Below are 12,535 nucleotides of genomic sequence, written 5' to 3' on the forward strand. Positions count from 1 at the left end.
TATGCTGGAATTCAATGCCCTCCCCATCCCACAGCAGCCCTGCATTTCCCTCCTGCAGCCTTGGTCTCCAGCACAGCCATGGAGGCTCTTTGGGCTCTGGACTGTTCCTGCAGCCCTCAAGGGCAGCTGAGCTCTGCCTTTGGCACAGTCAGGTCTGGCCAGCGCAGGCCATGCTCAGCAATTGCTTGTGTGTGCCTGGCCTTGCTGTCAGCCCCGGCAGTGGCTGCGTGGCCCCTTTGTGGCCCTGTGCTGGCCCAGCCATGGTGGCCCAGCCCCTGTGCAGGCCCAGCCCAGGCCAGGAGCATTGCGGCTGGGAACAGCCCCTGTGCCGTGGTGCCCACAGCAGCCTTGGGTCTCTGTGCCCCATGGCCTCCCTGCTGGGCAGCCTCTGCCAGCTCCTGCAGAGCCTGTGGCACCTGTGGGGCTGCACAGACAGCCCTGCCCCAGGCTCTGCTGGCCTCTGGGCCAGAAGAGAGGCAGCCAGGGCTGGCCATGGCCGGGAACAGGACCTGAGCCCCGCAGGAGGATGGAGCTGGGCCACAGCCAAAGTCAGCCCAGGCCAAAGCTGGGCTCAGCAGCCAGGGCTGCCAATGCATGGGCACAGAGGCTGGCGCTGACAAATGTCCTGGGCCCCCTCCCTGCTCTGTCCATGCCACCAAGGGCACAGAGCGGTCTCCTCTCTGGGCCACTTGCCTGTTTGCAATGCCTTGCACAGGCGCTGGCCCTGCCCCACAAGGCCTGGCCTGAGTCCTTCCCCTGCACGCCCAGCCAGGCTGAGATGGACACTGATGGTTTCTGGGCCAGGCTCTCTGAGCCCAGCCCAGCTCCCTGCAAGCTCTGCCAGCTGCCCTGAGCTCTGGGCTGCACCAAGGGCCTCTCCCCAGCCCAGCCCAGCCGGCTCTGGCCCCACAGCTCTGCTCAGGCCAGGCTGCTCTGGGCACTGCCCCACGGCCTCAGCCCCTGGCAAGGGCACAGCTGCAGCTGCCACAGGACTCAGCCCCAGCCATGGGGGAAGGTGCTTGGCCAAGGCCAAAGGAGGCTCCCTGGCTGCCCTGCTCCCCTTGGGCTGAGGTGCTGAGAGCTCTGCACCCCCTGCTGCCATCCCATCTGCCCAGGGCAGCACAAGAGCCCTGGCCTTGGGGCCCTCAAGAGCTGCTCCTGCTCCAGGCCCAGGGCCCATCCCAGAGCTGGGGCAGCCACAAAGCTGTGCCCATTTCTGTTCATTGCTGCTCTGATGGGGATGGATCCTCAGCCACTTGGAGGTTGCTCATGGATTTTATTCCTCCAGCAGCCTCATCTTTCTTGGACTCTTCAGTTCAGGAATTCAGTGAGAAAAGCTCATAAACATTTGTTCAAAACACCCGAACAAAAAAAGCTTCTGGGAACATTTAGATTCTCAATCCTTCTGTGATTAATTCAATTTCAGAAGTGTATTCAAAGTGAATATCCTATATTGAAAACAATGCAGATAGAATTGGTCTCTTCTGTTAAGTTTTCATTTCTTGTTTATACTTTGGTATCAGCAATGTCCATATCAGCAATGTCCTCCAGCACCTTCTAATGCAGTCTGCATAGATATGAAAATCAAGACCCTTCATGGCTGACAATTAGGAACACTTTGCCTTCACCCCCTCCCCACCATTTCCCTCATCATACACCTGGCACTCCTATGGATCAGGAATGGTGTGGCCAGCAGGACCAGGGCAGTGATTCATCCCCTGTCCTCAGTGCTGGTTTGGTAGCACCTCGAGTGCTGTGTCCAGTTCTGGGTCTCCAAGTTAAGGAAAGACATGGAGGGGCTGGAGTGTGTCCAGAGAAGGGCAACAAGGCTGGTGAGGGGTCTGGAGCACAAGTCCAGTGAGGAACGGCTGAGGGAGCTGGGGTTGTTTATCCTGGAGAAGAGGAGGCTCAGGGGAGACCTCATCACTCTCTACAACTCCCTGACAGGAGGGTGCAGTCAGGTCAGGGTTGGGCTTTTTTCCCAGAGAACAGCGACAAGAAGAGAGGACACAGCCTTCAGCTGCCCCAGGGGACGTTTAGACTGGACATTAGTAAATATTCTTCACACAAAGGGTGATTCGGCATTGGAATGGGCTGCCCAGGGAGGTGAGTGAGTCAGTGTCCCTAGAAGTGTATAAGGAAAGACTGGTTGTGGAATTCAGTGCCATGGCCTGGGTGACAAGGTGGTGTTGGGTCCCAGGTTGGACTTGAAGCTCTCCAAGGCCTTTTGCAGCCTGGTTGATTCTCTGATGATTGTGGCACTGCAGGGCCCTGAGGAAGCAAGGGGCCATTGTGACATTGCGGGGCCTGGTGGCACTAAGACGACCATGGTGACACTGTGTGTGACATGGCAGCACAGAGCCAAGGGGCCACTGTGACACTGTGGGGCAGAATGGAAGCAAGGAGTCCATGGTGACAGTCTGGGTCCTGCTGGAACCACAGAGGGCACTGTGACCCTTCGGGGCCTTGTAGAACCTAAGGGGCATTGTGACACTGAGGAACCAAGGAGACCCTTGGGAGAGCCTGGAAACAATGGAATCGAGGGGCCATTGCGCCATTGCACCATTGCAGGGACTCTGGGAACTGAGGGAACAATTGTGACACTGTGGTGTCCCATGGAACCAAAGGGTCCCTAGTGACACGGCAGGATCTTCTGTCACCAGGGCTCCATTGCGACACTGCAGCACCAAGGAATTCGTTGTGGCAATCTGAGGCCTCATGGAACCAAAAAGCCACTGTGACCCTGCAGGGCCTTGTGGAACCATGCAGAGCTTTGTGACAGAGCAGGACATGGTGTCATGATGGGGCCATTGTGACACTGCAGGGCCCCATGGGACCAAAGGGTCAGTGCTGCTCCTCAGGGACTCCTGGAATGAAAGAAACATGTTTGACACCATGGTGGCCCTTGGGACCAAGAGGCCATTGTGACACTATGGAACCAAGGAGAGCATTGCTGCACTGCCAGACCTCGTGGAACCAAGGATCCACTGTGAGACTGCAGGGCCTTGGGGGACATGGTGAGATTGTGACACCAAGCGATGCCAGGGAACCAAAAGGAACATTGTGCCACTGGGAGGCCTCATGGAATCATGGAGACCATTGGGACACTCTGGGGCCTTGTGGAACCGTGGTGACACCAAGATGTCTGGGAGTGTTGATGTGCTGGAGGGTAGGAGGGCTCTGCACAGGGCACTGGACAGGCTGGATCCAGGGCCCCAATCAAACAACGTGAGGTTTAAGAAGTCCAAATGCTGGGTCCTGCACTTTGGCCACAACAACCCCTGCAGCACTACAGGCTGGGGACAGAGTGGCTGGATGGCAGCCAGGCAGAAAGGGACCTGCAGGGACTGACGGACAGAAGGCTGGACATGAGCCAGAAGTGTGCCCAGGTGGGCAAGAAGGCCAATGGCTCCTGGCCCGGATCAGGAATGGTGTGGCCAGCAGGAGCAGGGCAGGGATTCTTCCCCTCTGCTCAGCACTGCTTGGGCAGCCCCTTAAATGCTGTGTCCAGTTCTGGGCTCCCCAATTTAGGAAGGACATGGAGGGGCTGCAGCATTTCCAGAGAAGGGCAACAAGGTTGTGGAGGGGTCTGGAACACAAGAGCTTTGAGGAGTGGCTTAGGGAACTGGGGTTGTTTATCCTGGAGAAGAGAAGGCTCAGGGGAGACAAGGCAGTGTCAAGGCACAGGTGGGACTCAATGACCTCCAAGGTCTTTTCCCACCTTGCTGACTCTGGGATTCTCTGAAATCACCCTTGGAGCAGTTGCAGGAGGAGCCCTGGGCCTCCTCTTCAGAAGCTCCAGCAGCCCAGGTCCCTCAGCTTCTCCTGCCAGCCCCAAAGCCCATCCTGTCAGTCCTGCAGAGCCTCTGCAGCTCCTCCTCATTGCCCAGAACAGGGAGCCCCAGAGCCAGACACAGCAGCCCAGATGTGCCCCCCTGGCCTGGGGTGCCTCTGGCAAGGGAGCAGCACCAGGCACTGCAGGAGCCTGCAGACAATTCCTGCAGCACTTGCAGGATGATCCTGCTGCCCAAGGGACATTCCCATGGTGCCAAGTCAGGAACTGCAATGGGGAGTGGGGCCAGAGAGGAAAGGGCAAACAGGGATTGGCTGTTTGCAGGGGAGGGAACAGGGGTGGGCAACAGGAAGAAATTTGCGCCAGACAGAGTAAAGAAAGCAAAGGTGCCACAAAGGAAATGCTCAGGGCAGTTTGGGGGTGGCTGCCAGGCAGCCCTGGCTCTGAGCAACAGCGTCTGCAGTGGGACAGGAAATTCCCAGCTGATGGGAACAAACTTTCTGGCTGAGTGCAGAGGCCAGGACAAAGCTGAGTGGTTTCCCTGGTGTCCTCCAGCCCTTGCTGGCCCCAGGGGCTGATGGCATTTTTGCCTCTCGAACATGTCCCCACACCAACAGCAATGGGCTGCTCATGGGGCTTTTCTGTGCTGAGCACTGGCCTTGCCATGTTCTTGAGAGAGCCTGGGCAAGGAGCCTGGAGCCCCCAGGCCCTGGGCTGAGGCGTCAGCGCTGCCCCAGCAGTGCCCATGGCCTGTCCCTGCTGAAGCCCCGGCACTGCCACCCCCAGGGCTGTGCCCGGCCCCGAGAGCACTCAGGCCCTGCAGCAACACCAGGGCCACCAGGGCAGTGGGGCAGGGCCACGGCAGCAGCACTGGCAACACCAAGTGCTGCTGCTGCTGGGCACAGCTGCTGTGCCAGCCCTGATCTGCCCCATCTCTGCACACAAACATTGCTGCTGGAGCTCCAGAGAAGGCAACTAAAGGGCATCTCTGCAGAAATGGAACGAAGTGTGGCTTTTCTTTTGGAAAATATGAAAAAACTATAATCAAGGGGAAAAAAAACAGCAAGAAAACCAACAAGAGCTATCTAAGATGACTTTTATTGCAAGTGATTTGCAAAAATTGTCATCTAATTTAGTCTTTCTGAATGCATCCAACCATTAGTCTCCACACGGCAGCCTTGAGCTCCTGGTTCCTCAGGCTGTAGATGAGGGGGTTCAAGGCTGGAGTCACTACCGAGTACAGAACTGACAGGGTCAGATCCAGGGATGGGGAGGACATGGAGGGGGGCTTTAAGTAGGAAAATATACCAGTGCTGAGGAACAGGGAGACCACAGCCAGGTGAGGGAGGCAGGTGGAAAAGGCTTTGTGCCGTCCCTGCTCAGAGGGGATTCTCAGCACGGCCCTGAAGATCTGCACATAGGAGAAAACAATGAACACAAAACAACCAAACACCAAAAAGACCGTAACAACAAGAAGCGCAAGTTCCCTGAAGTTTGAGTGTGAGCAGGAGAGCTTGAGGATCTGTGGGATTTCACAGAAGAACTGGCCCAGGGCATTGCCATGGCACAGGGGCAGGGAAAATGTATTGGCCGTGTGCAGCAGAGCATTGAGAAAGGCGCTGGCCCAGGCAGCTGCTGCCATGTGGGCACAAGCTCTGCTGCCCAGGAGGGTCCCGTAGTGCAGGGGTTTGCAGATGGACACATAGCGGTCGTAGCACATCACGGTCAGGAGGGAAAGCTCTGCTCCAATGAAGAAGACAAACAGAAATAGCTGTACAGCACATCCTTTGTAGGAGATGTCCCTGGTGTCCCAGAGGGAATTGTGCATGGCTTTGGGGACAGTGGTGCAGATGGAGCCCAGGTCGCTGAGGGCCAGGTTGAGCAGGAAGAAGAACGTGGGCGTGTGCAGGTGGTGGCCGCAGGCTACGGTGCTGATGATGAGGCCGTTGGCCAGGAGGGCAGCCAGGGAGATGCCCAGCATGAGGCAGAAGTGCAGGAGCTGCAGCTGCCGTGTGTCTGCCAATGCCAGCAGGAGGAAGTGCCTGATGGAGCTGCTGTTGGACATTTGCTGTGCCTTTGCATGGGGATCTGGAGAAAAAGTATTCATGGAATAGTTGTGTTTGGAGAGGACTTGAAATATCCCAGCACAGCCTGGGGGCACTTTCCCCCCTCTGCCTGCTCAGGGCGCTGCTGCCTGGAGCTGTCCCTGCCAGCAGCTGCTTCCCTGTGCCCAGGGCTGGGCCCTGCCAGTGCTGCCAGAGCCCAGCCCAGCCCTGGGGGCTCAGCTCTGCCCTGCAGACCCCTCCCAGCTCTTGCACTGCCCAGGGGCAGCTCTGGCTCTGCAGGCTCTGATGGCAACGTCAGAGTAACCCTGAGGAGACTGGAAAAGTGACAAAGATGCTGCCTGTAAGGGGCCCTGTGCTGATTTTCGTCAGCATCTGGTTTATTCACATCTGAGATAACTTTTTTTTTTTCCTAAATGTGAACTGAGAGATTAAAATCTGTGTGCAACTTCCCATTTAGGAAACCCAGAGTAGTAGAATAAAAAGCATGATTTTCTCTTTTATGCAGCCCCTGCCTTGCTGTGCTCCCTGTATATTCTATTTATTCTATTTGCAAATATTCGGCAGTTTAATGCCGTGCTGGGAGCAGTCCTGAACAATGCAGCATCCACCCCACACAAGGAGAAAACTTCCAAGCCTGACCAGCTGTCTCCTCCCACCCAGATCTTGTCCCCCAGGCTGGGAGCAGCTGCCAGGGCTGGCTGAGAGCTGTCCCTGGCAGGCAGCAGAGTCCCTGCCCAGCACAGCACCCTGGGCTGCAGGACCCTGCTCTGCAGGACCCTGCTCTGCAGGACAGTCCTGGGCACCCCTGGCTGCTCTGCACAAGAGACAATCAGAGAATGTACTCACAGGGTCTGTAGGCATTGGGATGTTCCAACTTAAGGAGATGGCTCCAGGAGCTGCAGCTGCATTGTCCTGCAGCCAGAGGTTCCTGTGCCAAGGGCTGGCAGTGATTCTGCCCCAGGCACTTCTCAGCACCTTCCCAGCCCTGACTGATTGAAGCTCTCTGTGCCTCTGTGCTGTGCCCAGGGTGGCTGCAGGCAGTGCCCCAGCTCTGCTGGGCTGGCAGAAGAGCTGCTCATCAAGAGAAATGTGCTTTTGAAGCTCTTCTTGGTTACCAGGAGCTGCCTCTGTGCCAGGAGCCCAGCACAGCTCAGCAGCACAGACACAGCACAAGGACATTAATGAGCCTCTGGGGCTTTGTGCTCAGGCCCTGAACATCAGTCCCTGAGAGGGAGCTGAAGAAACCTCTCCAGAACTCCAAGTCAGAATCCAACTCCAAAGTTTCTTGGACTTTTAATGGGTCCCACTGAGGAACACAACTGAGAAAGTGTCCCCAGGCCCCAGGCAGAGCAGAGAACTGGAGGCAGTGATGACAGGTGCAAACAAAGAGAAGCCAAGTCTTGGTGCCCTGGGGCACAGCAGGGTCTGTGCCACCAAGGGCTGTGAGGAGACACCTTGTCCTGAGGCCCTGGGGCCTTCTGGCACAGCCCCAGCCAGGCTGGGCACCGTCAGCCCCTTGTCCTGCCCTCAGCATCCCCCCCTAGCCCACATCCCAGTGGCCTCAAGGATCTGCTGGAAGGAGTCCCTGGGGAGCCTTGCTCAGGAATGGCCCTGGGGGCTCCTGAATGCTCCCTGTCAGGACTGCAGATTTTTGAAAGGTCTTTGGGTTTGGCTTTTGCCTTGGAGTCTCTGAGAGGTTTGTGCAATCATGGCCTCCAATTATCTGCTTTAATTAGTCCCTGGAGAGGCTTTGTCAGTAACAACACTCATTGGAGCTCATTAGTATTTCAGGGTACTTCAGTTATTTTAAGGTACTTGGTGTTTCCCTTTTGATACGGACTCTGTGAGAGGTTTGTGCAATCATGGCCCCAATTCTCTGCTTTAGCGAGTCCCTGGAGAGCATTGTACTGACACTCAGTGGGGCTCATTAATGTCTTTAGATACTTAAGGTTTTTAATGTACTTTATGGATTTAAGAATACTTTTAGGTACTTTTAAGGATTTCCTTGCCCACACTGAGTCTCTGAGAGGTTTTTGTGCCATCCTGACCTCCAGTTCTCTCCTCCAAGGAGTCCATAAGGAGCCTGTGTTGGGTATCTTCCCTCTTTCTGTTTTACTACCAAGATGGAACTAAAAGAATTTTGTAAGGCTTTCTGAAAGCATCCAAACAAACATGAGACAATTAACAATACAACAACAGCTAAGAAAATAAATGTCCTGTTTTAGATAGACATCATCCAACCCTTTTGTCCCTTGGATTGGAAGAGTTCATTGACCCAGTCTTTGTTTTCCACTTGAAGCTTCTTGAACTCTTCATTCAGTACTTGAATGCTCTTGGGGATTGACTCCCTGTGGCTGGAGGGGTTCATGCAACACATGCCCTCAGAGTCTACACAGCCATGCCCATGTGCCCAGAATAAAAATTCTATCGCTGTTCTGCAAGTTGGCATGTTTGATGGTCTCTATGTCTGAGAGCAGGCCACTCAGTGTGAGGGAGTAGCATTGGTTTGCTTACTTAACAGGCACCCAAGATGGTCTGATTGTCCTAAAGCTTTAGCTGCAGCCACCCAAGGTAGTCCAAATTGGGGGTACTATGAAGTGGGACCTGGATTAAAGCTTTCAAAGCCATCTCTTTGATATCATCCTATACTTCTCTGGGGACACCTGCTGCTTGATCATCTAGTCGGCTTTGCTGTCCTTCTCCAGCTAGATGGCTGATTGTCAATTCTGCTCTTGCCTCATTATTAGCATAGTCTGCTATTAATTGATTTAGTAAACACTTCCATCCCCCTTCCCACAGGTTGTATTCTGTAGGAGACAACAACGTGGTGCTAATACATTTTAAATCATAGGGGGTTATGATGTGCTCTAAACATGGCCCTCATTAGGCCATTAAAACAAAGGAAGTCCTTCCTATGGTCTTTAGCTGCCCTACACAGATCCTTGATTTCCCTGTAAACCAATGGCTGATACCTGGGATTCTGCCCCCTTCTTTCATAACATACCGGGGGCAATGAGGGGTTTCGAGACTATTTGCCACGGTCCTTCCTTAATTGCTTCTTTTCGAATCATTTCCTAGGGACCTTCTGGGGTTGAGGGGAAAGGTGGCTCTGGGGAATCCAAACTGTCTTCCGGGGAGGAGGAATACCTTGGAGGAGAAACATTCTGATTAGAAATAGTGTGTCAGTTGGGCTTAGTATCTTTGACCATGGGGTTATATTATTGCTGGAGGGTGAGGCAAAGGGCACTGCCATTTTGTCAGGTGTTGGGGAGGAAGGGCCTTGATTTACGATGGCAGACTTCCGGGGTAGAGTTCTGGAGGCATTGCCCAGGGTGAAAGTGGAATGATTGACAGCAGGGACATGACCCACAGTTGTGGGGATGGAGTTTGGAGGTTCATTCAGGCCGGAAGAGAAGGTTGTGGTAGCAGGAAGTGGAGGAGCCAAGATGGAGGGAGGATGATTCGGCTCCCAAGCCACATTCAGGCTCCTTCCATCTTGAGTCTCCAGGGCATGATATTCCAAGACCACGTGGCCATTGCCATCTTGGACCATTGTGGAAGGTCTGAGAAAGGCATGTTTGAGGGGAGGTCCTGAGTTAGGAGTGACCAACGGATTGAGTTTTTGAGACACTGCTTGCTGGTGAAGGATCTGAAGGATGGTATGGAAGTTGGGGAGCATGTGGGCTGCAATGGGCTCCCTTTGGATTGAAAGGTTGTACAGTTTAAGTCCCACTGAGTCCTAAAATTCAGTGGTATGGATTTCATCAGCAGATGCATCTGGAAAATTTTTAATAATCCACCTCATGATTGATTTTAATTTGTTCTTTGAAAATATTTTGTCACGATCTGTTAGAATTAACTTAAAGCATCCATATAAACTCCTTTCTACTTTGGACATCTAGCTGCCCATTTTTCTCCTTCTCCGCCTTAGGGGCAACAGCCACCAGAGCACACCAAATCAATAATGGGACTTGGGTGCATATTGTAAAAACACAGTGGCAAAATGGGCAATAAATGTCTTGCATTTCCCCAAACCCACCTGAAATCCTATACAGGAGAAACCGTTTTTGCCCCTGCCGATCCTGGGCCAAGGTCCCTTGAAGGAACAATGAATCCACCAGGCCTGGAACAATCCAAAATCCCGGGGAGCACTGACCTATCCATCAGCTAACCCCAGCTGACGTGACTGACCCAGGGAGCCCTGAATGTCATGGTGCCAGTTCGGGTGCCAAATGTCACAATGAGGGTGGCTGCGACAAACCTCTCTGAGTCCCTGACTTCAGCAGGGTGAGGGTGGCAAAAATGAAAAGGAGTGGGTTCGATGGAGTTTCCCAAAAAGAACTTTAATTACAGGGTGAAAAACAATAAACATGGAGAATTCGAGCACGGTATGAGGGGCAGTATCCTAAAACCTGAGACAAAGAGGAAGTCACAACATAGACACTTGGGGCTAGAAAACTAGAAAAATAGAAGTAACAAGTAACCAATAAACCAATACAGGATTAGAACTTGGACAACTTAGCACAACAAAAATAAAGGCTTATTGGAAAAGTCTCAAGCTCAGCCTAAGTAAATCGAATGATTCCTAGAACTTGAAACTCACACCCAGTTCTTCCAGGGTAAAATCTGTCTGACTCTGAGTTACAACTGGGCTAACTCCCACAGCGCTGCTTTGCACTGGCCCCTTGGGACCATGCGGCCAAACAGAGCCACAATGCTGTCCTTGATTCCACAAGGCTCTGCAGTGTCACAATGGCCCCTTCATTTCACAAGGCTCTCAAATGTCACATTGGTCTCCATAGGAAGGAAACCACAGAGCCCCAATGTTTCAGGAGCTGATGAACAGCAGCCATCAGTAAGCCTGACCTGTCTGTCCTGGCCGATTTGCTTGGAGCAACCCTAGGATATTTGAAATTACGAATGCAGAATCCTAATTTAGAACATTTGTGCTTGGAAAAGAGGGAATTTTTTTTCCATACAAAGAAAAGCTAAGAGCCCTTTCCAGTGTTTGGAAAATAGATGAGTGCTGCGACTCAGGAGTCAAAGACCAGCCAGACTTGTCTGTCCTGGCAGCTTTTGTCTGGGAGCAATCCTTGGATACACAAACATTTGGAGGTGGAATTCAAATTTTGGCCATGGATGCCTGGAAAAAATGGACAGTTCTTTTCCATAAAAAGAAAAGCTCAGAGCCCCAATGTTTCAGGGGCAGATGGGAATGGCCTTCAGCCTTCCAAAGTCAGCCTGACCTGTAAGTGACCCCTGGGAAGCCAAGGCAGCCACACCTATTTCATGTTCCCTTCCTTCCACAGGGCCCTGCAGTGTCACAATGGCTCCTTGCTTCCATGGTGCCCTCAGGTGTCATAATGGTCACTTGATTACACAAGTCCTTAAGGATCTTAATGGTCTCCATGGTTCCACAAGGCCCCACAGTGCCATAATGGTCTATTGGTTCCATGAAGTCCCGCTGTGTCCAATGGCCCCTTGGTTCCATTGGGGCCCAGTAGTGCAACAATGATTCCCTTGCTTCCACAACTTCCCATAGTGTCACAATGGCCCCTTCCTTCCATGACACCCTGCAGGGTCACAATTGTCTCCCTGATTCCATGGGGCCTTGCAATGCCACAATGCTCTCCATGGATCCACAGTGCCCTGCAGGATCACAATGGGCCTTTGGCTCCACAAGGCCCTGAAATGCAGCAATAGCCTCTTGTTTCCACAAAGCTCTGCTGCTTCACACTGGCCCCTTAGGACCGTGAGTTCCAACTGGGCCACATGTTCTTGGTTCGAAGAGAACAGAAAAATGTTCTTGGTTCCATGAGGCCCCAGAGTGTCACAGTGGCCCCTGGGATCCATGGTACCCTGCGGGGTCACAATGTTCCTCTTGGTTCCACAAGTCCCTAAGTGTCACCATGGCCCATTGGTTCCACAATGCTCCGCAGTGTCACAATGGTCTCCATAAGAAGGAAACAAGTGAGCCCCAGTGGTGCAGGGGCAGTCACCAGAGAAGCAGTCACCAGAGGTCAAGTTTAGCCCAACTTGTGTCATCCTGGTTTTTTAAGATTTTCTAAGCCTTCTGATGTTGACATTCTTGTAGTGAACTTTATCACACACTTTCTGTAAGTAACTCATTGTTTCGCATTCCTTTATGGAGGAAGAGGGAGTTGAAGGGCTGTTGGTTTGATCAGTGTCATTGGAGAGGTGGCACTGTCACCCTCCAATCGCTGTCACTTTTGGAAAACTATAGATGTTGGAGTCAGAATATAAACTTCACATTTTTTCTTCACCTTGAGAACAGCCATGTGTGCTTCTGTTCTTTCCTGTTCTCTAGTGACATCAGGTGACTGCCAAAGTGTACTGCAGCCTAGCCTGAGACAGAGTCTGGATTGCTGGTGAGGTTTTATTGTCACCCCTCTTTGGTGCTTTGCCTGCTGTTTTTGGGGTAATGGCAACCGCTGTGGGTTTCAAGGAGGATTCCCTCATTTTGGATCTCTGGAGGGGGGGCCCTGCAGTGGAAACAGGTTTCTATTTCCTGGAATGAATTTGAGCGATTGCTTCTGTGGGCCCGAGAACGAGGGCTCTTTTTGGACTCTGCAAAGCCGTTCTCCAAGGAAGAGTGGTCTCTTGTGGGGGTACACCTCATGGAGGCCCTCTTTGATGACTGCACCGTGGACGTGGG

The 12,535-nt window shown here is 53.0% G+C and overlaps 1 protein-coding gene across 1 annotated transcript; it reads right to left on the minus strand.

The window, feature by feature from the left end:
- Nucleotides 1-4,925: 4,925 nt before the first annotated feature.
- On the minus strand, nt 4,926-5,858 carry LOC131571833 (olfactory receptor 14A16-like). Its single transcript, XM_058824599.1, has one exon. The coding sequence runs from the start codon at nt 5,856-5,858 to the stop codon at nt 4,926-4,928; it is 933 nt and encodes a 310-aa protein (XP_058680582.1).
- Between the last annotated feature and the right edge of the window lie 6,677 nt (nt 5,859-12,535).

The sequence above is a fragment of the Ammospiza caudacuta genome, unplaced genomic scaffold, assembly GCF_027887145.1.
Source record: "Ammospiza caudacuta isolate bAmmCau1 unplaced genomic scaffold, bAmmCau1.pri scaffold_39, whole genome shotgun sequence".
NCBI classification, from domain to species: domain Eukaryota; kingdom Metazoa; phylum Chordata; class Aves; order Passeriformes; family Passerellidae; genus Ammospiza; species Ammospiza caudacuta.